This window comes from Nanorana parkeri, unplaced genomic scaffold (genome assembly GCF_000935625.1).
Source record: "Nanorana parkeri isolate BGI_ZX_2015 unplaced genomic scaffold, ASM93562v1 scaffold226, whole genome shotgun sequence".
NCBI lineage: Eukaryota > Metazoa > Chordata > Amphibia > Anura > Dicroglossidae > Nanorana > Nanorana parkeri.
The window spans coordinates 436749-463724 of NW_017306494.1; the positions used below are offsets into that span (position 1 = coordinate 436749).

The following is a 26976-nucleotide window of genomic DNA, read 5'->3' on the forward strand; positions in this document are numbered from 1 at the left end:
TTAGGTACGACATTAAACCTTTAAAAGCAGAAGAGACCAGTGTCAACTTTTGCACAAAGAACTACAATATTGTATAAATAAGAGAAGAAAGGGATAACATAATCCATAGTTTACAATACGGCACATCAGTGCAATTTCACATTACAAAATCATATACACACCAGCAACTAATCCACACTGACCTTAGACCGTAGCACAACCCCTACTGTATTAAGTTATTAGGCAGACTTAATATTAAAGCCTTAAGAAGCACATCAGGAATATGAAATGAATACACGGCACAATCCAGATTAAAGCTAGAAAAGAGAGACGTGACAAAACACAGCCAAACGATACAAACACCTAAATGAGGAGAAAACCTAAATAGCAAAAGATAATAAAAAGGAGCGAATATGGGCACGTAACGGAGTTCAGTTTCCATTTCCCCTATCAATAAATATGGTGCAGACTTTTTCCATCGGAGCTAAAATTAGCAACAAAGTATAAAAATACAATTGATATTCAGAAATATTCAGAGAGTTGCAGAAGATGTACAAGTATTATGTTATGTCATGGTGCCGCCATGCCCAAAATAGTGTATGCATCCTATTACTGATGCAGAAGAGAGATGAAAATTCAAAGGATGCTTACCAGGTACCACACGCCAAGGATAATTGTCCCAGTGCGGACATGACAACACAGGCAACAGCTGTTAGAGTAGAATCGAGCCCATGGTGAATACATCTTCATGTCTTGGGAATGATTTGAAATAAACTCTTGGGCTTGTGATGATGCTTCTTTAATGCACCAGATAAGACTTTAGTTGTTCTGGCAGCAATGTAGTTGGCTTCAGTGCATGGGAAATGTGATCAGAGCTTCAGCACCACAGGAAAGGACAACACAAGCAAGCAGCATCACTGCTCATAACTGCAGGATTCTCCTACACAGCTCTAAAGACAAGCACTGACTACATAAGAATAGATTAACTGGAGATAACAGGGATCCCCCCCAAAAAGCTGAGCACCATTACCCTCTAGTGGAAAGGAGGCTGTGTTACAGTGCAATCTACCAAGCTCAGCCTCTTCTCCTATTTATATTACATTCTATATTATGGGAAAGTCTTACCCTTTACAGTCTGTTTTGTAAATATAAACCGTAAGCCATAACTTGCTATGTATAATAATCATTTTTATTTTCAGTGTTACCTCGGTATACAATTTTTTAAATTACAGGGGGATTTTCTTTAGAAAATTGTGGGTATGTGGGCATTGTGTGGGAAATGTGTTCATTTCAATTGTTGCATTTGATAAGCGGCACCATCTGTCAAATGCGATATGCTGTATATTTTTTGCTGTGCCAAGACAATGTATACAGCACTGTGTGGCTACAGTGCTACCACTGCGGCGGGGGGCTGGGGGGGAAGGCAGAAAAAAATGCACATCAACCGCACGGCTCTACCGCCCCACCACTGGCCGTGTGAATGAGGCCTTCTGTAGCGTCAACAGTTTGCACAGCACTTTACATAATAAGGGGAGATAGAACAGTTACAATTCCATGCAAGAGGATTAGAAGGGCCTTACTCATGAGAACTTACAATCTATACTTTCCTTTTCCCTGCAGTCGTCTTAGTGGGTGATGACATCATCAGGACTGTCTCCTCTTTTTCTTCTGGAGCCCCAGGGCAGGCGTTCTTCCTGGACTCAACGGAGCTCACGGAATGACATGCGGGCGCCACTGCAGTCCTGGACTACTGTGCATGTAAACAACAGGCTGGGCTCACTGGATATGGACAGAATGACATTCTGTTGAAGAGGACTGCCAGCGCTGGTCCAAGGAGGAAGAAGTCAGGGACAACACTGGCACATGGAGAGGATAGGTAGAACAAAGGAGGTGGAAAGGAAAGAAAAAAAAAAAGTTGGGGTTCCAACTTCCAAAATCCTTTTGAATATATCCCCACCCTAGCTCTAAATCGAAATGTGATTTGGTAATACTGACAAGCGCCTATTGAGACTTGTGTGGGTTTTAATCATGGCTTAATTTTAGGACATGTTTGCTATCGGCAATGGTAGTTTTTGTCACAGGGATCCTGGCACCAAGAACAAGGGTATATTCTGCATATCCCCTAACAGTTAACAATAGAACAAAGCAAGCCTTACACTAAAGCACACTTTTAATATTTAACCATCCTATGATTCCTTGTGAATATGGCTGTATCATAAGCTGCCCACACATGTTACAATCTGATTGTATAATCTCCTTTAGAACTACCAAGAGCATGCCTGAATAGCTATAAATTGATTGGATAGATCAGTTAGGTCCTCATATAATAAAGTTTTGGTAGATCAAAGATTGCTTGTGCAGAGATAGTATGGTCAGATTGTAACCTGTATGGTTAGCCATGGTGAAGCATAGGGCAGTGCAATCAATCCCAAAATGTGCTGCCTTTTTTGGGAGCTTCTCGCTTTGCACTAAGATAGTGTGACAGAAAGAGAAATGATCATCCAAACGCGTACCCAGCTGAAGTCAGCATTATCAGCACAATTTGGGTAAGCCTTGTCAGCATTACAATTATGGAAATCACTATGTATAAAAATGTCTGCTCACTGCCATGATGCCTTCATAAGGTACAGGATAAGAAATCACTGCCTAACATATATATTTAGAATACTATATTTGGAACTATTTCCTTGGATAGCCTGTACAGCCAATCTTGTGATTTACAAGTCAGTTTTCTGTGTCACCTCTTCACCTACAGATTGCTTAGTGGACAGTGAATCAACTTCATCAGCGCTGTCCAATGAGCGGACTGTCACATACCTGGTGAAGACCCAAGATGAGTGGCCTTCTCTTGCTCCTCCTGTTCAACATCCCTAGAACTGGCAATGGGGAATATAATGACATGGAGTGGCATGAATATCACTATTTTCATGCAGTACTAGATTTGTTGAGGCTGGCAAGTGTGTGGAGCAAGCAGCTGTAGACCACTGGACAGAAAACAGATGCAGGAACTCCGGGGTACAAGAACATGGACAAGATACAAGCCAAGGGCGGACTGTCACATACCTGGTGGAGACCCAAGATGAGTGGCCTTCTCTTGCTCCTCCTGTTCAACATCCCTAGAACTGGCAATGGGGAATATAATGACATGGAGTGGCATGAATATCAATATTTTCATGCAGTACTGGATTTGTTGAGGCTGGCAAGTGTGTGCAGCAAGCAGCTGTAGACCACTGGACAGAAACCAGATGCAGGAACTCCGGGGTACCAGAACATGGACAAGATACAAGCCAAGGGCGGAAACAGCTGGACAGCAGAGGTGCCTTTTCAGGAGACAGGATGGGAGGTAAGTGTTCAATCTAAGGTCGGTAACAGCTGGGCAGTGAAGGTACCATTTCAGGAGATAGGATCGGCAAAATGTGAACCACCAGGGGTGACAGAAATGTGGACAGGATACAAGCCGAGGTCAGAAACAGCTGGGCAGCAGTGGTACCAAGTCAGGGAATGGGATGGGAATGGGATGGGAATCGAGGGTTTAAGCCGAGGCCGATAACAGCTTGGGAAGCAGAATTACCAATTCAGGAGGGTAGGATCGGAATTAATTAAGAACACAAAAAAAAGATAAAGTGCAATCCTGTGGGCAAACTTCAATGGGATGGCTGATGTTTGTAGGTGTGCAAAGCTCCTCACTACAGGGAGAGGACCCTGTCTATACGTAACTGCAGATAAAAACTCAAAGGACAGGAGCGCAACTACCAGGAGTGACGTGAACGGAGTGAATCTAGTGGGTCTATGCGATGGGGGAAGATGGTGGATCTTGACGTGTAAGATCTGGGTGTGTGCCGTACTGTTAAAGCAAACTAACTTACAGTTGGAAGCTTCTCCGTGGTCTGTGCGGCGCCCTCAGACAGATCCTGGGTCGCCGAGACCCGATGGTGTCCCCGGTGGTATGAGAGGTTGGTCTGTTGGGGGTGCGTGTCCGTATGGCCGCCCGCGTTCTCGGCTGGCCGTGCCGAGCCGCGTCGGTCATAAACGAAGACAGAGTGGGAGGAGCTATACCCGGCTGGGGAACGCCGTGCGACGGGGTGGATCGCCAAGTCTGTGACTGTCGGGTGTCTCCAGTGGCTGGCTACGCGTTTCGAGGGTTAACCTCTTTTTCAAGCCTCAAAAATACTGGAGATCGTGGGACTTCTATTGGATTTTAAATGTGACAGGGGGGAGGAGTGTAATTGGTTTTGAGCCCGGTGATATTTATCCGGGGTTGATCAAACGACAACCCCGGATAAATAAGAAGGGTTAACAAACACTCATATCGGCTCAAGGCGGACCTAGTCCTCTAATCCACTCCCTTCATGCGAGCTGCAGCCTATCACCGGGCTCAAAACCAATTACACTCCTCCCCCGTCACGTTTAAAATCCGATAGAATTCCCACGATCTCCAGTATTTTTGAGGCTTGAAAAAGAGGTTAACCCTCGAAACGCGTAGCCAGCCACTGGAGACACACGACAGTCACAGACTTGGCGATCCACCCCGTCGCACGGCGTTCCCCAGCCGGGTATAGCTCCTCCCACTCTGTCTTCGTTTCTGACCGACGCGACTCGGCCAGCTGAGAACGCGGGCGGCCATACTGACACGCACCCCCAACAGACCAACCTCTCATACCACCGGGGACACCATCGGGTCTCGGCGACCCAGGATCTGTCTAATGAGGGCGCCGCACAGACCACGGAGAAGCTTCCAACTGTAAGTTAGTTTGCTTTAACAGTACGGCACACACCCAGATCTTACACGTCAAGATCCACCATCTTCTCCCATCGCATAGACCCACTAGATCCACTCCGTTCACGTCACTCCTGGTAGTTGCGCTCCTGTCCTTTGAGTTTTTAGGATCGGAATTAAGTGTTCAAGTGAAGGTCGGTAACAGCTGGCCAGTGAAGATACCAATTCAGAAGACAAGATTGGAGTCGAGTGTTCAAGCCAGGGTCAGTAAGAGGTGGCAGCAGAGCTACCAATTCAGGAGGCTGGATTGAAGTCGAGTATTCAAGCCGAGGTCAGTAACAGCTGGGTAGAGGTGGTAGGAGGCAATAAGTGGTCAAGTAGGGAGGCCAAGGTCTCAACATGTAGGCAAAGGCCCAGGCGCAGGTCACAAAGCAAGCCATGTCCTACATGGGCAGGCAGAAAAGCGGGTCAGGTCACAGGTTAACAGAAACTAGATTAACAACACTCCTCAATCTCTCCATGCTGTTTTCCCATTTTATTGTATACAGGGGAAACTCGAATAATTAGAATATCGTGCAAAAGTAATTGCAGTAATGGCTGCAAAAGGGGCCCAAACCAAGTACTGAGTACATATGCATGCTTGTACTTTTCAGAGGTCCGATATTGTTCTATGTACAATCCTTGTTTTATTGATTGCATGTAATAATCTACTTTTTTGAGATTGTGGATTTGGGGTTCTTGGGGTTCTTGAGCTGTAAGCCATAATCATCACAATTATGACAAATCACGGCTTGAATTATCTTGCTTTGCATGTAATGAGTCTATCTCATATATTAGTTTCATGTTTTAAGTTGCATTAGTGAAATAAATGAACTTTGCACGATATTCTAATTATTCGAGTTTCACCTGTATATGCTGTTTGGCTCCTACAGCAGTGCTGAGCATGCACACATGGCCACGCACACATGTAATGTGTATCACAAGAGTAGCAAGCCAATATTACAAATCAATCTGCAGTACACATATATGTCTGTTACCTGTGTACAGTATTTAGCTGTTTGCTTGAAGATCTGATTTACTGCTTTCAATTTAGTCTGAGCGCACACATATGCTTCTCTGGAAGCAGGTAAATGTATTCATTAACAAGTGCTTGCGTATGGTTCCTGGGGGCTTTACTCAAATACATCTGATGTGAAGAGAACACAGCAGACAGCTGAATATTCCACAATGCCCATTACACATCAATTTACAATATGTCTGCACAGCGATCTGCTAGTTGCAATCGCATACAATAACTGCCCTTACATAAAAACAGCCATTTTTATAATCACACTATATGTAGCTGTATTGTCCGGGTGACCCAAAACAGACAGATTTTATTGTCTATTTTTCTAGCTCAAGCTTGATGTGCTAGCTTGGTTGCTGTGAAGACTTTTTTTTTTTCGCCCACCACCTTGATAACGGAGGATTACGTTATGATGTCATCTCTGAGAATGTAACCTACAACCTCGTTGCCTGCATACTGTGATCTTCTCTATAAACAACTTTAATCCAATAACATGCCATGTCTGATTTAAACTGTCTGGGATTAAGGGAGTAATCTGCTTTAGCCTTGTCCTTGTTTCTTGGTTCTCGATTGTAAAATTGTTCCTGTGACTAATACACCACATTTATATACAGTAGCAACATAAAATGTTATAGAGGAGTACAGTTATCTTAAGGGCTCATTGACATGGGCGCCAAAAACGCCATGTACAGATATGACGGGGGTATAGTTTTGTATGCATCTGTACACAGCAGTATTGATGTCTATGGGCCCTGAAAGCTTAAATAATATATATATATATTTTAAAACATGGCTCCATCAGGGGCCATCATTTCTGTGTCATTTTTTTGCTTGTATGCGTGTAAAGATTTGCGCTATTTACATGTGTGCAATGTACATGTGTAGCTGCTGCTGCTTACACATTATTAATGATCACATCTCCTCCTGAATGAGTCATTCATGCGGCAGTGAAACATGTGCAGAATTACTGTGGCCTTCACTCATTCAGAATCAGCTGAAGTCATTCTGCACATGTGCCATTGTTGCATGAATGAATCATTCAGGAGATGTAAACATTAATAGTGTACAATCAGCGGCGGTGCGGCTGGCTACACATAGTTAATATTTTCACGTTGGCCCTGAGCAGCGCCATCCATGCACACTGTACGCACGTAAACATTAACACACGTTAGGAGCCTACAGCGTAAGTTTTACGCAGGATCTCACACACAACTACTGTATAGGTAACTGCCAGTATTAGTCTTAAGGTGCCCATACACCTTACGATTATCGGACGATTTTCGTATGCGATCGACTTTTCAGGCCGATAATCGTACGTGTGCATTGCAGTGTCCAACCGACATTACTGTACAATTATACGACTTTTGACTGTCAAGCATTTTTGAAAACTTTGCTAGATCGTACGATTTTCACAAGGTTGCTGGCGTTTCCGTCCGTCAAAAGTCGTATGATCTACACTGAGCTTGCGCTAACGAAAATACGGCAAATCAATTACCGCATTTCGTCCAGGTGCTTTTAGTTAATTACGGCTAAATTAATCTTGCGATCATCGGGGCAGGATGGGACTATTCGATCATCGGACGAAAAGTTTCGTCCGATAATTGTGAGGTGTATGGGCACCTTAACTTTGAAGCAAAATTATGGCCAAGAAATCCGGTGGCAGGCAGATCTTGGTAGCGGTACGCACTCTTTTATTGAAATAGTGTCCCAAAAGCCTCCAGTGCTTTAGAACAGGAAACAGCTACCTGCAGTTCTTGGTTGCACTGTGGTCCACCCTCCTGATCTTCTCATTGCCCTACTGGCCGGTAAGGCCACCCTTCACACTCTGCAGCCAATAGGGAGAACAGAAAGGTACAATGTGGCTAAATTTAGCACACCTATGATTACTGTGGTCTCTTGTTGATGTGATAAAGCCCGCTTTATTGTCATGGAAGCAGAGCACTATTTAAACAGAAGAATACATACAGGCATCAGGACCATTATAGTCCAGTTGCCAGATAACCACCAGTAAGAAGGCAACAGGTTTACTGTAAAGCTCAATTCTGGTTTGGACATTTAACGGAAAAGTGTACCCCCTCCCCCCCAAACTTTGCATCTATAAACTTGCTGTGACCACACACCCAAGGAAGGTAATCCATCTATCTCAATCTACCTGCAGGTCTCAGATGCACGTCTAGTAGATCTTAGAGCCATGATTTCCCTTTTACATCTGGAAGCAAGGAATAACGTGATTAAACATGTGCCATCTGCTGGTCTGTTTTAATACTGCAACATTTTTCAGGTTCAACCAAAGTTTTAGTTTAAAATCAGTGCAATACATATGAGGGTCATCAAAACAAAACAAAAAAGCCTTAGTATGTTTTTCCATAACTTGTCACAGCCAGAATAGAAAAACTTGTCCCCTGCCAGCATGCTGTAGAGGAGGGCTAAGGGGAGTCCTCTGTGTGGAAGCAGTGGTCTCTCTGCTGATTGCAGAGCTATAGGTTGGACTCAGCAGGGGCGCCTTGGACATCTGGATAGAGACCACTTCCACACAGCACAAGGATACTTTTCCACAGCATGCTGGCAGGGGGCAGCCTTTTGGAACAGCTCAGGCTGTTAAATATAGTCAAACGGAGGCTCCATTTATATATAGCTTTTGCATTTACCTAGTGGTTTCCCGTGCGGAAGACGGCGCAGCAATGCAAAAGCTAAAATCTTTCATCCGCACGTTTGCGACTATTACATAGCGGCAAACGTGCGGTATCCATCAAAACATAAATATCATATCTTGAACTATTTTGGGGGCCGCAGTTTCGTACCACACCCCCACCGCAAATGTCTCAACAACGCACATTTAAAGTGCATTTTTCTTTTTCTGTTTAGAGCCGATTCACCCGGCCAAATATGTGCGGACAGCTGCTCCAGTGAGAATGGAGCCTTAGAATTTTTGCTCCTGTGATGGACTACAATATCATGTTTAGTTTACTAATTTGTATTGAGATTGTAGTCCATCACAGGAGCGAGCTTGGAGCGGTGGCTACTTTACAACACACAGGGACAATGGAGAACAATACTAGGCGTTTGGCAGGTGCCGGGTAGCGAGTCTTCTTTTGCAGGGGTCAGTTTTTAGCAACTTAAAATCACTTAAAGGGCGGAAATAGTAATCTCACCACACAGCCACATTGCTCTTCTAATAGTACCTTGTATTATGAAGTCTGTGTGCTCTGACAATGTATGCTGTGACTACATGTGTCTGCTTTGTGTGCGGTTGTATTCTATTTGCTGTATGAGAGGGTGCCCCCACAGCTTTCACTTTCTGGGCATGCAATTACTTCAGAGTCTGTGTACTAAAAAATATGAGTGCCATACGACATTTTAAAGTTAGGATCTGGCCCTGTGGAAGGAAAGTGTGATGTGCTGTTGTCCCCAAAACCTGAGGAAACATTGAATTAAAATAGTTTGTGCAGCAATTTGTTTTATTTTACCAGCCATGGAGCTTTCTTTTAGCAGTTTAACACACCGCATGTGCTAGGACTGCCAGGGCGTACTGTAAAAAAAAAAAAAAACTAAATAAATTTGTAGACACGTAGTTCATTTGCAAGATTTATTTAAACAAAATCAACTTAGAAATATCACTGAATTAAACAAAAAAAGGTTTTGAACAGGTAAACTTACTTGTCATGTTCCTGAAAATTTCTATTTTTTGTTTTAATACATCTGTGTAAAAATTAGTATTTAAAAATCAGGAAATCCCCTCCCACCCGAAAACAAATACAGTGGACCTGCACCCAGTACACAATGAACACTGTCATTTAGTAGGTGTAAACGTCTATTTTACCCATCAAGCCTGTGGTAAATCTGTAAACAGTTGGTACTGAATAATACATAGGGGGGCAATACACACTGGAGCGGCTTTCCCAGAATGACCAGATTCCAGATGCTCTTTTAGTAGTGCAAGTCAGACATGAGAAGCAAGTATATCATTCATGTTCTTCAACAAACCTATGCTCCAGTTATAAGCCAGCCTCCACCTTGTGATTGTTAGGTTCTTCCCAGAAAATGGCAGCTTACATTTGTTCTTTGGCGAAAGCTCCACATTAAAGCAATCCTGCCGCCACTTCAATAAAAGTTCCACACAGCAGACCCTGGAAGAGTTGGGTCATACTTGGCATTCCAGCACGTGTTACATTTTCACACTCTAGGTTCCAATGCTCACACACTTCTCGGTGCATGCAGCGTGGGATCATATCAATGCCAGTGTCATCCCAAACCCCTCAGGCTAATCGTTCTATTCACCAAGGGGAAAAATACTGCAAATACTCACTTAAATATTTAGTCGCGTGACGCAAAGTGTCTTCTTGATTCTTCACTGCTTACAGGAAGCCACGTCACTGCCTAAGTGACGTGGACACTTCCCAGCCATGGGGTGCTCTCTGACTTGAGAAAACTACAATGGTGTGAAGAGGGGAGGGCAACAAGAAAGGCCAGTTGCAGGAACAGATCGCATGGGGGGCGTGCTGGAATGGATGGGGGTTAAGGGGTGGTTATGTGATTGCAGATTCCCATAGGTTAAAATAATGCCTAGGGGGACGGCTAATTATACCTGGACATGGCACGCCGGCAAGGAAATGCCAAGTATAAACCTGCTTTTACAAGGTGACTGTGTATTTTTTTCCCCAATGGCGACAGGGTCACTTTAAGCAGGGATGGTCTTACTCCCCCTACTCAGCATTAATGTGTAAACCTTTGAGGTCCAGAAAATTCAAGATAATATTGGACTGAGGAAAGTTCAATAAAAAAAAAAAAAATATTAGTGTTAAGCCGCTGATCAGTACCGTTGGTTATAACTGTTACAGAGCAGGTTACGTCATATTCCCAGGTACAGTAAAGAGACAACATTGTACATGGCTTTTTTTTTTGTCCACACCCTTTTCCCAGATTGCTGCCGCTTTGTCAAAGAACATTTGGTAAGGCTATTTACAAAGTCCGACTTACCATGCAGAAGAAGGAAGAGATACAAAGTTAACTGTAAGTTTAATAAAATGAAATAACATTGCCTGCAAATGGTGATAAAACCACACGCGTTTCTTTTAAATCAACAGAGTCCGAAGCTGGCAATACTTCTCACAACTACAGATGTATTTTTCTTTTATTATAAAAACACTAACTTCGGCCACAAAGTCTAAATACTAGAGTTTAAGGCAGGAAAAAAAAGAAAAGAAGGATTCCTGATTATTGAAGGTCTTAACATCAATTAAAGCTGTCTGAAGCCACCATGCCCATCCAAAAAAACCCCCAAAAACAGTATAATTCACGTTAACAGATAAAAATGGCTGCATATTCAACTTTTCAGGGCTGAGTCAAGAAGGATTGGTGACCGACGGCCCTGACATGAAACACGACTGGTTAGCCACGCTACGGCTAGAGTGCAAGTATTAAAAAATTCATTAGGAACATAATACAGTATAAGAAGTGACAAATCACATAATGCCACGCCTTAAAGAGTACCTGTCGCACGCACAGACCAGAAGCAGCCATATTGTGTTCAGTTGTCAAATCGTTTATGGTGAATCTATAGGCTACAAGCCTATGAATACTGCATCCATCCACAAAACAGCTGCCCCCTGTAAAGGCGACATGGATTATTTTCTTTAAATAAAAAAAAAGCCACCCTAATACAAAAATGGAGGACAATGCTAGCGGAACAGACTTCCTGATGTAAATGACAATGATTCATACATTCACCAGTTCACAATTCATTCTTCTGATCAGTGCTTGAAGGATCACACAAAACATTACATGACACTCTTGCACTGCACATGATACTATGGGGGTAATGAGCTGCGCTACTGTATAACAATAGCACTTGATATTAAAAATGACACAAGAAGATAAAAAGATGTTTCCATGATGAGATAGCAGAAATGTTACTTCACAAAAACAAAATAAATCACCCCAGCTTGTTCATCTCAGAGGCCAGGTAGGGCACAAAATGAATGTAAACAGGTCACTGTTTCATAAAATCAGGAATTAAAGTCGTTTCTTCAGTATATCAAATGAAAGTTCTCAGTTGGCAATATGCGGGATCTTCAAAGTGTTGTTTTCTTTTTTCCTTTGCTGTTCCACGTTCTTGATCTTGATCTTGTTTGTGTGAATCTCGAGTTCCTTGTGTTCTTCCACCTGTCTTCAGGGAGGTCACGTTGACAGTAGTTGCTTTAAAAATGCAGAATTCGCTTTATAAAATTCTGTACAAGTTCACAAATTATTGCATAAACAGCGTCACCTTCGAGAGCGTCTGAACAGGTGTGAACAGTGAGGGAAGGAGGATCACGTCTCTCTTCTGGCTTTTTTCTTCTTTTTCACTTGCTTAGGGGATTCCCAGTTCTCTTCGGACTTAGCTGAAAACACACATTTTAGATTGGTTAGAAAAACAGTTTCACTTCCACGTTCTCTCACTTTCATAATCACAAAAACAGTTTCAAAATCAAAAAGGGAAACATGCCGTGCTAAATGAAGCATTTCCAGGGACAGGCTGCAGTGAATACTAACTATGGACTAGCAGATAGAAGGATTTAAAGTGACACTAAACTCAGGAGTTCAATCTTAAAAACACATTCAAGTACCCCAACTATTAACAAACATATATCTTGTGTATCACTCGGCTGTAGATCCTCAAATCATCTCTGAATTGGTGCTGACACTGTCCTTCCTTCTGGAGGGGGGCTACTTTTGTTCCGAATACCAAATATAGGTATTCTTCACGACCGAGTTCCGTTTCTACGACCAGGTTGTTAAACGAATTGGTCGTTAAGTGAGGAACTCTATACAGTACTGTACTGGATTAGTACAGTACTGTATGGTGTTGCAGATGTGCAGTACTGGACATCGGGCAATAAAATACTCACCGGGACCCGCAGTGAAGAACGGAGGACATCACTTCCGCCGGCGACACGTCGCACTGACGCTAACACACAAGGTCGGAGGTCGATCGTAAGTGCGAGTGGTCACAAAGCAGGTAAGTCGGTAAGCGAGGATTAGCTGTACAGATACTAGAAGTTCCATGAAGGAAGCCAGGCGACATGTAATGACTGGCCACCCGCCATCCTGATTAGCCAGGGAGCCATCTCCATGCTCCCTTGTCACCAGGTGACGAGGAAGCATGGAGCCAGCTTTCTGGTCAGTCAGAAAGCTGGGGGTGGGTAATTACTCGCACCCACAGCTTCCTGATTGGCCAGCTTCCCGGGCAATCAGGAAGCTGGCGGGCGAGTCATTACCCACCCCCCAATTTCAAGATTAGCCGGGAAGCCAGCTCCCTGGTTACAAGAGAGTATGGAGATAGCTTCCCGGCCAGCCAGGAAGCTGGGCGGCGTGTAATGACTCGCGGCCTAGCTTCCTGATACCAGAAGTCCCAGTATCGGGAGCATTGGGGCGAGTAGGAGTACTGGCACCAATACTAGTATCGGTATTAGGGCATCCCTAACAAGGACCATAGGAACAATAGTAGCCCCCCTCCAGAAAGAAGGACAGTGTCAGCACCAATTCAGAGATGATTTTGAGGATCTGCAGCTGAGTGATACACAAATAAGATAAATTTTTGTTAGGGTACTTGAATGCATTTTAAAGATTTAACGCCTGAGTTTAGTGTCACTTTAATGTTTTATTTGCTTTAATGATATAGCATTTTGTTTTTTCTAAGTTGCCATTTTTTCCCCAATTAATGTACCCTGCAAAAAAAGAACACTTACCTCTGTGACAGGTGGACACTGTTGAATAGTTATGGTGACTGGACATGGTTTTAGCAACTGAATGTTTAGCATCATCTGACACTTTATTGATAGTGTTGAATGCCTACCACCCCCCTGTCCACAGTGTGGTGGTTCCATCCATCAGCCCCTACAGCTCTAAAGGACTCAGCAATGATGTAGGGCCAGCAGAAGAAACTACAGCACACAGTAGGAGACCAGGCATCCAACAATCCTGAAAATGCTTTGTATGCTGAAGAGTCTTTGGACACCATAGCTCTTCAAGACAGCGGAGAAAGGACTCACGACCTATTGGACTAGTACGTATTCTTCATCTTCTTTTGCAGAGTGCAATTATGGCAAATAAAACAAAGTATAGTTAATTTTTTTGTTTTAACAACACAATACTAAATCATTCAGTCTGCCAGTGTCTATTTAATATTCAGTGCAGACTGTCCATGCAACATGCTTAACAGCTTGTTTCTTTTCATTTGGAAACAGACTGGTTACATTTAAAGATTTGGACATCTCCAGAATTCTTTAAAGCGGAAGCTTAATCTGCTTTTTGTAATTTTTGTTCTTCCTTTCCCTCCACATTTTAATATAAAATGTCCGAAGAAGTGGGCAGACCACCCTAGACAAAGCCCACATGCGATGCTGAACCTCCATGATTGAAGAAATGAAATCCAATTTATGAAAGGCCCGGGGCTGGGAAGGAAAGTGCTACATGATGCTGTATGTCCTCCAGCCAGGAAATGAGCAGCGCAGCGCAGTGAAATCAGAGTAATCAATTTCAGTACAGGAGAGGAACTGTGCAAGACTGAAGGCAAGACTAAAATTCAGCTTTAAGTCACTTATAAACTAGAACACACCACCTTGTACACAGTGAAAGTTGCATTGTTTTAGGCAAATATCTACAACCAGTTTCCCATGAATTAATTTCACCTACCCAAAGGACGGTCAATAGTACCTTGTGATGGTGGGGGCACAATGTTCTGCTTGGTGGCGGCAGTGCTGGCCTCTTGTGTCTGCTGCACTAGGGATGGGCTCTTCTCAGAAATGTTATGCATGGCAGATACTGAAGACTCAGTCAGCACTGTTTGCACACGTGTCTCCTTCAAAGTCTGTACACAGAATACGAGAGAAACCATTGTTAGTTCTGCTCAAAAGCTACCATTATCATTTTAACTTTAAAATATTTAGGCAAATTTACTAAAAACACTTTTCTCCAACTGAATGCAACCAGTTCAAAATGGCAGAAATTGGGTATCCATGGCAGCCTGGACTCACGGGAAGTTGGTTAAATGACAATGGGCATTATTGTAGCTCCAAGATCAGCATTGGATCACAGAGCAAAGACTCTGCAGAGGAAGCGAGTATTGCATTCAATAAGCTGCTTTTTTAATCCTGGGACCACAGATCTGCTTTTTACAAAGCCTGGGAAAATAACCTTAGAAAAAGAATGCCAATATTTATATTAAAGAAAGAAAACCTTGAAAAGTGAATCTCTCAATCACATCCGCCATGATATATTGTCCCAGCATGCCAAGTGTGAATATAAAAATGAAAGCCCCACACATCTCAATGCGGAGGTCAACTGGCAGGTGTCTCCATGCTGATCAGCTGCTCACCCATGTAATGTTACAGATCTGACTTTGATGTGGCCCTCAATCCTTTATCAACATAATGCAGCTCCACTGACAGCAGCCCAGAGCCCAACAGTGGCTTCCATGGTCATTATGAAAAAGTAAAAAGTCTTTCAAAAATAGAAGTGTTAAATTATGAAATTACCTCTTTCAGTTCATTACTTTTTCCAATGATTGATGAGATAATTACAGGAGGTGGAGAAGGGGTAGTATCCTCTTTATAATCATCCAAGGCTTCCATTGTGCCTTCCGTTTCCTGAAAGATTTAAAGCATAATGAGTTCAGTAAGCCTTGCCAAGATGGTCCAACACACGAAGGCCAGTTGTCTTTAAAACCACCTCAACCCACCAGCATGTCCAGAATGTAATGGAAGACTGGCAATCCTATCAACAGGGGGTTCTGATGCCAAATGCCACATTTAGCTTACACTTAGGCTAGGATAACACTTGCACGACACGCGATCGTGTTCAGGTGCACTCAGCGCGACTCCATTGATTTCAATGGGGTGACATCCATGCGGCAATCGCAGAAAAAAGGTACAACAACTTTTTTTGTGATACATGCTGTGTGGCTGTTTTAGCCGCGATAAAGTTTGGAAGCACGGGCAGAATACCGCGCAATCCGCCCGGCGCGTTGGGGTGCCATTAGAAAATAATGGCACCCACAGCGTGATCGGTTGACACCTTGCCGACTCCTGACCGCACGGAATCATGCACGATTGCTGCGCCGTGAGGTGTCGCCTAGGTGTGAACCTGGCCTTATCTGCCTTTTGTACATGGCAGGACATGGTGCACTCTGTCATTGCACAATTGCAGACATGAGCCCTATGTACACAAAAAGGTGCATTGCTCACTCTGGATGAAGGAGTCGAATGGTTAGTTATCCCAAAACAGATTTATCAGTTCGTCAAAAATTTGGGAGCATTGATCTGTTCCTGGAGTTAATTCACAGGTTCACACTTTCTCCTACAGGATGCTCCCTGCTGAGGAAACGTTAATAAAATGTCACCTCTTTGACAGGTACCGGCCAACACTTTGCATGGCTGTGAGCAGTCCAATCTGGATGTCACCGAAAGCTCGGTTCCTAATGACATTCAGGACACCTAACATGTGATCACTATGTACACCATGCTCCCAGGGGAGTCCATTGCAGGCTGAGCTCCGAGAAAGTGGGTTAAATGATGGTGGTCACTACTCCAGCTGATAAACAAGTGACATCTAGCATCAGAAAGGAATTACTGGGTGAAGTCCACTCCAGATTGAGGGTGAGAATTGCAGCAAAACATTGCTTTTTATTTTATAATGAGACACTGGTATTCATTTAAAAATACCAGTGCCACACTAAAAACGTCAAGATAAATGGGAGGAATCACAGAATAAGATTACTTTAGGTAACCCTCGTTTTAAAATGATTGGTGAAAGGGAAAAAATTTGCATTTTTTTACCTTCAAAATATATCCAGATTTTAAAAATCTTTGAAAAACAAGATCACTAAAAAACCCCAAAACAAACCCAGCCCCCTACAAAATGTATTCCTTTATAGATATCAAATGTCATATATCATATAATAGGCCGATCGCTTAAATGTGAAAATAGGTCTAGAATGTAAACTCTCATATTCTCAGGGGAGAACGCCATCTTAGGCTCTATTTAGATCTGCAGTTGCCATAATGTTGCACGTCATCAACTATGACACCAGTTATTTGAGGGCTCGAAAAGATCAGTTACAGTCAGAGGGATGCCTTGAACGTAGCATGCACTGCACATGTGCTAGTAGGCAGAATGTAAACAGTGACACTGCAGAAAACAATAGAAGTATGTTTGAATAAGGATTTATCACATTTATTGAACACTTATAAGTTAATCTTTTTTTGGGGAAACTTAAAAACTTGGGGAAAAGGATCTTAACCCAGCAGTAGGGCTACCCCCACACTGTAAGGGTTAAGTGCTCATTTTCGTCTATGAGCAAAAATAAAGTAATAATTATCTGAACCCTGAGCCAGTTGGCTGCTACTCTGGTTCCTGAAGCCCTTTTCTTCTTCTGCTCTAGCAATGAATGTCCCTCGGCGTCCTCAAGTCCTATACACTGTATTAGACGTGATGACCCACAGGACCTTAGACCGCTGCAGCAGAGGGGGAGCAAGGCTGAACAGGCCAGCCTAAAAGTCAGCCGGCTGCGAGGCTGGGGTGAGTACAACTTTGTTTTTCTCATCCCTAGATGAAACTGAGCACAAAACCCTTGCAGTGGGGCTCCGCCCCCTCTGCACTGCAAGGGTTAAAGCGAATATTTACACTCAAGAATCCGATTCTACCAAATGCATCCCTCTATGTATGATGAATAATAATAATAACAGACATGCCAGGTCTAAAATGCTGTGATTTTGAAATACTTACACTTGCAGGGCATTCACTTCCTGCTTTGAAAGCAAAAAATTACTTCAGTTTGCCAAAGTAATGCACACTGGGATTGTCTTGTCATCAGCAGAGCATTACTGTGAAAGGCATTTTCCTCCCCTGAAATGCTGTGCATAGTCACATGTCCTAGTCACATGTGCCAGAAATCAAGGAAGTAATAGGAGAGCTAGTAATCTGCCCTTAACAAACATGGCTGCTGTCAAAGACTGGGAAAGAAAAGATAAAGGAATGTACAGAATACAAAGCCGGCAATTATCTAGAAGTCTGTGTTTGTAGACTGTCATTACTAAACATTTCTAAAAAGGTGTGTTTGTTGTTATTTTACTGATATGGGCAAAGGTTCGCTTTAAGACAATTTGTCCTTAAAATGTGTGGGTTTTGTTCTGCTTAAACGGTTTGGCATTCTTGCAGCACATACCTGGGTAGGGGAACCAGACTCGTCTCCCTGCTTCTTCTTTTTCTTCTTCTTCTTCTTGGTTTTGCTGCTGGCAGATGTTTGGGTGGTAGTTTCTTCCTTTTCCTTGTCATCATCAGAAACCTGAATCAGAAACAAGCTATTAAAACGGTTGCCTATCGAAAAGGTAAGGTAACACTGAAATACACCGTTCAAATCTTGTCCAATGATTTGTGAAATAATAATAATACACCCGTGGTGATCAAGTCATATTTCAGGGGTAAGTGGACAACAAAAGGGGATACACCGGGACTGCCTTCTATTTGCTGTACCAACTTCCAGTGAACACCAAAGACATTTACTAACAACCTGAACTCTCTTGCAGTGCCACTTTTATAAGCAGAATACTGTATATGTAAACCACAATATTAATTCCTCCCATAAACTGAGCCAAACAGACTGGGTGAAACTGCAATAAATTTACCTTTGGAACTTCTTGCTCAGCTTCTTCAATTTGTGGATCGGGCACTGGTTCCTCTTCTCCGTAGTTCCCCCATTCTTCTGCCGGGGCATTCCAGTCAGAACTAGCGTCAGCTGAACTCATACCATCTATAAACAGTTTACAGCAAGTTAAATATACCCTTATACAGCTAAGGATACAATACATTTCCTTAAAGCTGAACTTCAGGCACAAGAACCTTCATTTAAATATATTCTTCAATGGGCACAAAGGATATAAATACACTTTGTGTACAGTGAATGAGTTTGCAAGCCTCAGTTATTACCCTGTAAAAGTAGCAATTACATTAATGTGCTACGCATGGCCTGTGCAGAGAGCAGAGCTGTAAGGGGGACCCGGTAGGCCAACCCACTACTGGCTGCCTGCAGGAAATGGGGCGGATACAAGACCAGTCACCCTGAACAAGAAGAGAGCAATACTGACTGGCCTTTATTACAGGAAACTGCAAAGTTTCACATTGGATAGTAATTTCAGATATCTGAACAAAATACATAAAAGCACACCAAGAATACACATGCCTCCTGTATTTAGACAATATTTGCTTACCTTGGAGATCAGCTGTAAGTGCATGTACATTGTAATGGTGAACAACTCATTGCACTTGTATTATTCTATGGCCTTAGCAGTGTGATCAGCCATGCCTAGTTCACCTCTAGCGAAGGGTGGGTGAACTTCTGTAGTCTATACAGACATGAGAAAAAGGAGACTGGTTCTGTAGTCCTAACAATTCCTGACCTTGGGTGCCAAACCTGCTCCTCCACAGATACAATACAGCAAGTGTTCTCTCCCTAGGACTGCAAGTGTGTTACTGACAGAATCATAAGGTAAAAAAGCCTAAAAAATCCCTCAAATGAATGCAGTCACATGACTGGCAGGCTGCAATACTGCAATTTTTGTCTTTGGGTTAGAGGCACTTTATAATCCATCCACCTAAAAAAAAAAAAAAAGAAGACATACTGGAGTCACCGGGCCCTGTGCAATTAGAAAAAAAAAATCATCAAAATTCAAAATCTTCCACAGCTTTCCAAGTGCCAATTTGCAGACCTTCCCTTGAGACGCAGTGTTCAGACACCGATGAATATGTAACAGACTGAGCTGACATTTTTGCAGCTTTGAGACTTCTGCATACACAGCAATTTCAAAACGAAGACTTAAAGGGAACCTGCAAGGACAGAAGTTTGGAAGCTACCATTGCAGACTTTTCCTTCAAAGCTGTATGCTCTGGGGTTGTGTTCTTTACCTATACGTCACTTCTTAGAGACCTGAAGAGCCAATGAAGAGTCCATACATCCTACATGCATACTTGTTCTAAGTCATTGCCTAATGAAGTAGTAAAGCCGGGGACAGGATAACAGAGCCACAGCTTGCTCCTCTGAAGGATTACTGTCCTTACAGTGCAGAGGCTCGGTCTGTTCTTGTTCCTCAACGTTGTATTCATGGTATACCTGACTAAGTGACAGATGTGTTTGATACACCATAGGCTGCAGCCTATCAGTGTACATACACATCCTGTTCTGGTGCAAAAGAAGCTGCCCCTGACACTAGAGATGGGGTAGGCAACCTCAGCACTCCAGCTGTCCTGAAACTACAAATTCCATCATGCCTCTAGGTTTCATTCCTATGGCTCTCAAGAGTCCTGCAATGCCTCATGGGACTTGGATCCAGAACAGCTGGACATAGTTCCAAAAGAGCTGGGGTGCGGAGGTTACCTTCCAATATACTAGGAGGGTTCTTTTAGGAGACATGCTGCTCAAGCAGCCCATTGTAGGGCACTTCTGCTCTAGTGGAGGTGTGCAGCAGCTTTTTTTTACTATCAGAGCAGGCCAAGCATGTATTCAAGAAAGCTGCAGACCACTGAGCATAAAAAGCACCATTCCCTTCACATTATATACAGCGCATCATTTACGTTCTGTGTGGCCTTTAAAAGCCAAGTCCACCTTTTGCAAAATAATATTTTTTTAGAGAGACTGTAAATGCAGCAACATTGATCTCATGATTGATGCAAATTAACTCATTTTGCACAATGAAGCGTAAGGGATCCGTCCATCATGGGAGCAGACTTGGTTTTAGGTATCAAAACATAATAGGAATCATTTGGTCCTTAGCAGGTCTTAAACATAGGTAAACACAACCTCAGATGAGCAACACCACATGACATATCACACCGTGTCATTATTTAATCTTACAAATATAAAGACAAAATGAAGTAGTTATGTGTGACTAACTGAAGTACACCCTTACTGCTCCCGTAGGCATTAGGAGACTTAAACCATAGTGAAGATGCAGATTTCTGTGGTTAGAACAATGCAAGGTGGCTTTCCTTTTTCTACTTTACAGGAGTTATTATTATTAGCCTGCAAATTATCAATTATAATATATTGATTTTTTGCATGCTACTTTTAATCCAAAAGCAATCAAGTGAAATTGAAAACAGCACTCATTCACACTGCAGTATTCATTTTGCAGGTGGCTCTGGCCTATATAACATTTTTAAAACGCACCTTAAGTAGAATGAGGGTCAAATTGTGACACTGCGCAAAAACTCACTTTACTTGAAACTCCGTGTGAAAAAAAAAAAAAAGGATTAAAGTGCATCTCTGACGTAGGGGCAACTTTTCAGTAGTTGGTTCAACCACCATTAAACCAGCCAATTTTTCACTAAAACTAGAGACACTGTGGAGTTGATCGTGAAATGATAGGCTGCACATTCTCGAAAAACCCCAAATGGAAACCTACACCCAGTGTGGATAACAGGTACACATTTATTTCTGAATGCATTAAGTTAGGGGGGGGGAGACGACACAGACAAGACGACAATAAAGCAAGTCCATACATACTTGGACCAGACCACTCATCATCGACGCTGGGCTCATTAGGGGAGGCCTCCCACTGACTGTCAGATGCACTGGTCTGAGGAACAGGATCACTGACAGAAGCTGAAAAATATTAAAAGGAAAGGTAAGCACTGCCTGATAAGTTGCTATAATGTAAATAAAAACTGCCTTCAGTAATCTTTAACAGCTTATAGAAGCATCTGATCTTATGTATGTCTGAAATGAAGAACTGTCACATGTAAACTGCTATAGGCTCAAGACACTGAGCTAGGACAATTGGTTTTGGTTGTTGAAAATAAAAATGACAACGGAAGATTGTTATGGCAAGCACACGTTATATCCGAACTGAGCCTTACAAGACAATACACACAAGCTCTTAGACAAAGATATTAGGCGAACACCTCATCTACAAATCTTGCAGTGATTTATTACATACATCATTGATACACTGGGCAAATTTGGAAGCTTCCCATCTGCTTAATGTGTATCCAAAAATGTGATATATTGCAGCTTACCAGCCTCTAATGTGGTGACTGCATTTGTTTTCAAGATTTTCCCCGTTACTGGCGATATCGCCATTATTATACTTTCTGTCCTGCGGTGACAACGCTTACTCACTGCACAGTATCTATAGAGAAGCAGCACTGTTCCCCTAGGGTAGGAAGTTTTTTTTTTAGGATTACAGAGCACCTCCCCTTACCCTCTATAACAAACAGGGGGGGTGTTCTACAGTCCACAGAGATAGCTGGGAACAGAGGGCACAAGAAGTTATCAGATCACACGATTTCTGGCAGGATCCGCGGGTATTTTTTTCTGCACTTTCCAATGGTAAATATAACAGACTAAAAAGGGAGCAAATCAGAAGTTCATTGTTGGGGTTTACATACATTTTAGAGAAGAATTCTCACCAGACATTCTACATATTTCTTCAGCTAGGAGACCAAGTGCATATAGAACTAGGTCACTTCAAATCAGTCCTGCCCTCGCCAAGCAGCATGGTCAGGTAGAGGTGCTTTAAAAAAAATAATGGTGGATCCGGCCAGAAAATTTGTAAGCTGATAACTTCTTGTATTCTCTTCAGCACTCAGTTTCATTGTTATCAGCTACCTCTGTAGGCTGCAGAACATCCCCCTGGGTGCTCTGTAGTCCTAAACAACATCCTGTCCTTGGGTGACAACATTGCTCCTCCATAGATACTGTGCAGTGAGTAAGCCTCGTCACTCTAGAACAGAAAGTCTGATACCAGCAAGGAGGTGGGAGTTTTGACTGTCAGCAGGAGCAGCCATTTATAAGAGATTACTCAGCACTGCGGGCTTTCATCTATCTGCCAGGGATATGTATTTACAAGCAGCCCCAGCAAACAGATTACATAGCCCTGCAGTGCTGAGCGGCCATTTATGAAGATACACTGTTTCAGCCAGTACAGTGTATGACATAGCCGAGACGGTGATGAACATTCATTCATAAAAAGATCACTTGGTGCTGCAGGAGTATGTGATCTATCTGCTAGTGCTGCTTGTAAACACAGCCCCTTCAGACAGATCACATAGTCCTACCCTCGAGCTGTTGTGGAACTACAAGTCCTATGAGGCTTTACAAGACTGACAGTTACAGGCATGACTCCCTGAGGTATGTTGAGATTTGTAGTTAAAGCACAGCTGGATCCGATCTTCTTTCTAGTTATTGTCAGGAGTCCCTCCAGAGCTGGCGCCGGTCCCTGATCCATCGCTGACTGCTGTGTCTTCTGTGTCCCATGGAGTCTGTGCGGGTTGCCCTCCCCTGAGCTAGGTTGTAGCAGTACAGGATCACCAAGGAAGAGAGTATAAAGAAAACAGAAGGGAGAACTGACTTTTGGCTCCATTTAATAAATAGTGCTCTGAGGTGAAGCATGGGGAACTCTGCTATAAGTATTTAAACATATGCAGGAGGGTTTTTTCTTTGCTTTTTCCTTGTAAGAGATTTTATATTAATGTCAGTAAAGTCGGCCTCTGTGCGTCTTAGAGATGCATAAATTGTGGCTAATTCAACCCAGCGAGACAAAATAATAAAGGGGATTTTCAGGGATAAATGTGCCGCTTCCACATTCTCTTATGAATCAAGGTATTTCCCTTTCTTATCCACCAACACAACTACTCATGAGTAAACTCTGTTATGCATGACAAATGCCCATGAATGCAAAATAAAAGAAAAATACTGAATATGTTCATAAGGTGCGACTACAAGTATATAAAGACTAAAAGCCTCTAACCAGAGACTCATGGTTGCCACATACCAGACACAGAATTGTTTAACCCGATAGTAGAGAAAGGAGGAGGCCTCTGCTCTGATGAAGATATCCTGGTCTCCACCGGTTTCCAGGGAGCTAAAATAAAGCCAAACAGAACATATAAAATATCTAGTAACTCACTAGAGAAGGGAGGTCAAGTAAATCACAAGAGACAGCAACAGATATTGGAATTCCCCAAATGGTTATTATTACAATCTCTTGTTACATGAAACATGTCTGGAAGTGATTATTCAAAGTAGAAGAGTATACGGAGCATATCTAGATCATGCAGTATCAGTGCCGTACCCATGCCAGGGAATATTGAACGCTCGCTCCATGGGGCACTCCAGTCCTTTCCATTAGTATTCACCGCATCCTGGCTCCATGTACAAGGCTCTGCTTTCTTCTTGCCAGCTGTAGCGGCAGGGGGAGCCCACTTTTCCTCTACGATTTGGGAGGCAATCACCTTAGTAGGCTTCTCATTCCAGCCACCCCCATTTACTGCAGACACCTCACTTGGACCTGGGGATTTACATCTGATCCAGCGCTGTCTGCTGGGTCTTCTGTGTCCCATGGAGTCTGTGCAGGTGCACGCTGCCGGCTGCCTGCATTGCTTACCCGTGTCTCTACTCTTCTCCAGATCTCTACTGTGCATGCACCTGTCCCATGATCCTTTGCGGCCACTTGAGAATTTTTCAGATCTTCGGACGGGAGCACGCGGCGGAGACACAGGCAATATCCTTTTTGGTGACTTTTTTGTTTTTGCTATATCTACTGCTCGCTAGCAGTAGATATATGCAAAAAACAAGCTTTAATTATCCTTTAAATCAACTCTAAAAAATAAAATTTAGATCTAAAACAGAACACCAATGCGATGTCTGGTAGTGGACTGCATATATACTACTGCATATTACCATCCATACTTTGAGATTTTAATAGCCCTTATAACCACTACAGTTTTAACACAATACCCTCCTTTCTCATTGCAGCAGAGCCCCACATTAAAATCTTATCATTAACCACTTAGCCTTTGAACTCATTCAAGTTGGGAAGGCACAATGATTTAGGCCATGAAGGAGTTTTTATTGTTCCAGGGTCACAGTTTTCAGGTGTAGAAGTTGGCACTCTAAATGAAGCTGTGCAGATGTAATACCATTTGTATGGACATACCTTTAGATTTTCTGATGTTTGTTGGCTGAAATGAAACCATTGTGAAGGATTCAGTGACTGTTGTGGTCTCAGGGTAAATTTCAGAGTCTGTTCCTTTATCACGTTTGCGCTGCTGTCTCTTTTCTTTGTTACTGATCTTCGTTTCCCAGTTTCCTATACAAAGAAAAAAACATGTGGCCCTAAGTGCATAGTGTAAGACACAGTAATCAATGGATCAGAGAGCAACAGAAAGATACATTCCTGAAAGGAGCAGCTCCTCAACGTTTTAATGTTATGAACACATATAAGTGCATAAAGAGCAATACCAGCGGCAAGTAAGCTGAAGTCAGTGAACTGTCCGCACTATTTAGCAAAAATTGCAACTGTTCTTAAAGATCCTTTAGAGCAGTGGTTCTCAACTCGTGGGTCGCGACCCAAAAGTGGGTCGCGACACCCTCTGCAGTGGGTCGCGGCGTCATGTCTGCATAGACCGGCCCATCTGCATTAGAGAGAACTAGAGGGGGAATTTGTGGTTCAGCCTGTGGAACCTCATAATGTCAAACTGTCCCCTCTCTCCCGGCCTCCCCCGGGCTCTCCGATAAAGTGGTATGGCCCGGGGAGAGAGGGGACTATTTCATGGAACTGTACCCCGCAACCGCCACCCCCACACGTTTTTATTTTAATTTTTTTAAATATTTAATTTTTATTCTTTATAAACTTTTTAATTTTTTTTAATTCATTTACTTTCAGCAAAATATATATTGCTGAATACTGCACAAGTTGTTTTGTGTAATACATTAAGATGTTTCATAAATGAAATCATTTTTGGGTCACGCCTTAATGACCAAGGAAACATGTGGGTCCCGAGGTTACACAGGTTGAGAACCACTGCTTTAGAGGAAACACGCTAATCATGTTCCATTAACATTCCACAAACTCCCTGCAGCTCTGACCTGCTGGCAGGCCACTTGGAATTCCTCTTAACCTTTCTAGTTGATCATGCACACTTACTTCACCTCCAAATAATACCATTAGTTCCTAATAACTGGCAGACGATTTGGAGCAAAGGAACACGTAGTATTAAATTCATGTTTAAATATTGCTGTATTTATTGCTGTAGTAAAGCGCTGCACAAACTCTTAGCGCTATATAAATCCTGTGTCATAATAATAATAATAGTAATGGCATATAAAGCCGATTTCCTGCAGTTGACGTCTTGACTCCTGACACACAAGCTGAGCAGGTAGATATGGTATAGGTAATCGAAGGCCTGGTATAAACCTAGGCATTTTTGAGCAGTAGCAAAAGCGCTTTTAAACGCCCAACACAAGAAGTCCCATGATTTTCAATGGCCCCATGTTCATGGATTACCAGCAAATCCGCCATAAGCTTCAAAGGAAACGCAGCAGAAGCATGTTGCACATTTTCGTGCGAGTTTGTATGCGCATTTGTCCATTGACCACAATGTTTCGCTGCCAGCGAAAACACCCATATTCACAAGCGTAAAACTCTGCCAAACGTAAAAAATGCACACTGAACCTTTGCGTACAAAAACGATGCCGCCTTGGAGTGAATGGGGCCTCAGGCTGGGTGCTAGAAGCTTCCAGAAACCAGATTATGACTGAAAGCTGCATGCAACTAGTCTGCCAGCACACTGCATGAAAGAACTGGATTTGTGGTTGCACAAGGGAAGGGAAGAGCTGTTGCTCAAACCTGGACTCAGGCAAAAGTGAGACTGCTATTCAGGGAACATCCACATACTGGAAGGTCCTTATGACAAAGAACATTTTTTACCAAAACCTGTATGTAAAAGGGACCTTTGGATCCTACTATTACATCATGTACCAAAGCCAATCCTGTAACTTTGCTTACCTGTATAACAAAGTACCTAAGGGTTCATTCACACCACATGCATTGGCAAAACAATGCATGTTTTAGCGAAAGGCCTAGTGTGCGTTTTAGCGAAAGGCCTAGTGTGAACAGGCACTAATTGGACACAAACATACAACTGCCTCTAATGTGTCAGCTGGTTTGCTACAACAAGCCCAATTATTGCCATAACTGCAACAGCTGTGCCAATGCAGGTAAACATACAGCGGACCTGACACTTCTAAATAAAACACAGCCTCTCAACGAAACCACATTCCCCAAGAGACAGAAGAGTATTGGTTCCTTGGCTCCTGGGATTTCTTTAGCACCGCTGTATGTAAGTGCAGGCACTCAGTGTCACTAAACCCAATAATAAAAAAAAAAAAATATATATATAT

At 42.8% G+C, this 26976-nt stretch overlaps 2 protein-coding genes across 2 annotated transcripts in view; both read right to left on the minus strand.

Annotated features, from left to right (window-relative positions):
* LAPTM4B (lysosomal protein transmembrane 4 beta) overlaps window positions 1-979 on the minus strand; it is an 89492-nt gene extending 88513 nt beyond the window's left edge. Inside the window, exon 1 of the mRNA XM_018556156.1 lies at window positions 631-979. Coding sequence (XP_018411658.1) covers window positions 631-729 — 99 coding nt within the window. The 5' untranslated portion in view covers window positions 730-979. The remainder of the gene's footprint in view (window positions 1-630) is intronic.
* A 9687-nt stretch (window positions 980-10666) lies between these two features.
* The window catches only part of MTDH (metadherin), a 29934-nt gene continuing 13624 nt past the window's right edge, over window positions 10667-26976 (minus strand). Inside the window, exons 4-12 of the mRNA XM_018556165.1 lie at window positions 24731-24883; window positions 23867-24082; window positions 23567-23656; window positions 21298-21396; window positions 18425-18549; window positions 17965-18084; window positions 15278-15388; window positions 14457-14610; window positions 10667-12142 (exon numbers count right to left, since the gene is read on the minus strand). Coding sequence (XP_018411667.1) covers window positions 12072-12142; window positions 14457-14610; window positions 15278-15388; window positions 17965-18084; window positions 18425-18549; window positions 21298-21396; window positions 23567-23656; window positions 23867-24082; window positions 24731-24883 — 1139 coding nt within the window. The 3' untranslated portion in view covers window positions 10667-12071. The remainder of the gene's footprint in view (window positions 12143-14456; window positions 14611-15277; window positions 15389-17964; window positions 18085-18424; window positions 18550-21297; window positions 21397-23566; window positions 23657-23866; window positions 24083-24730; window positions 24884-26976) is intronic.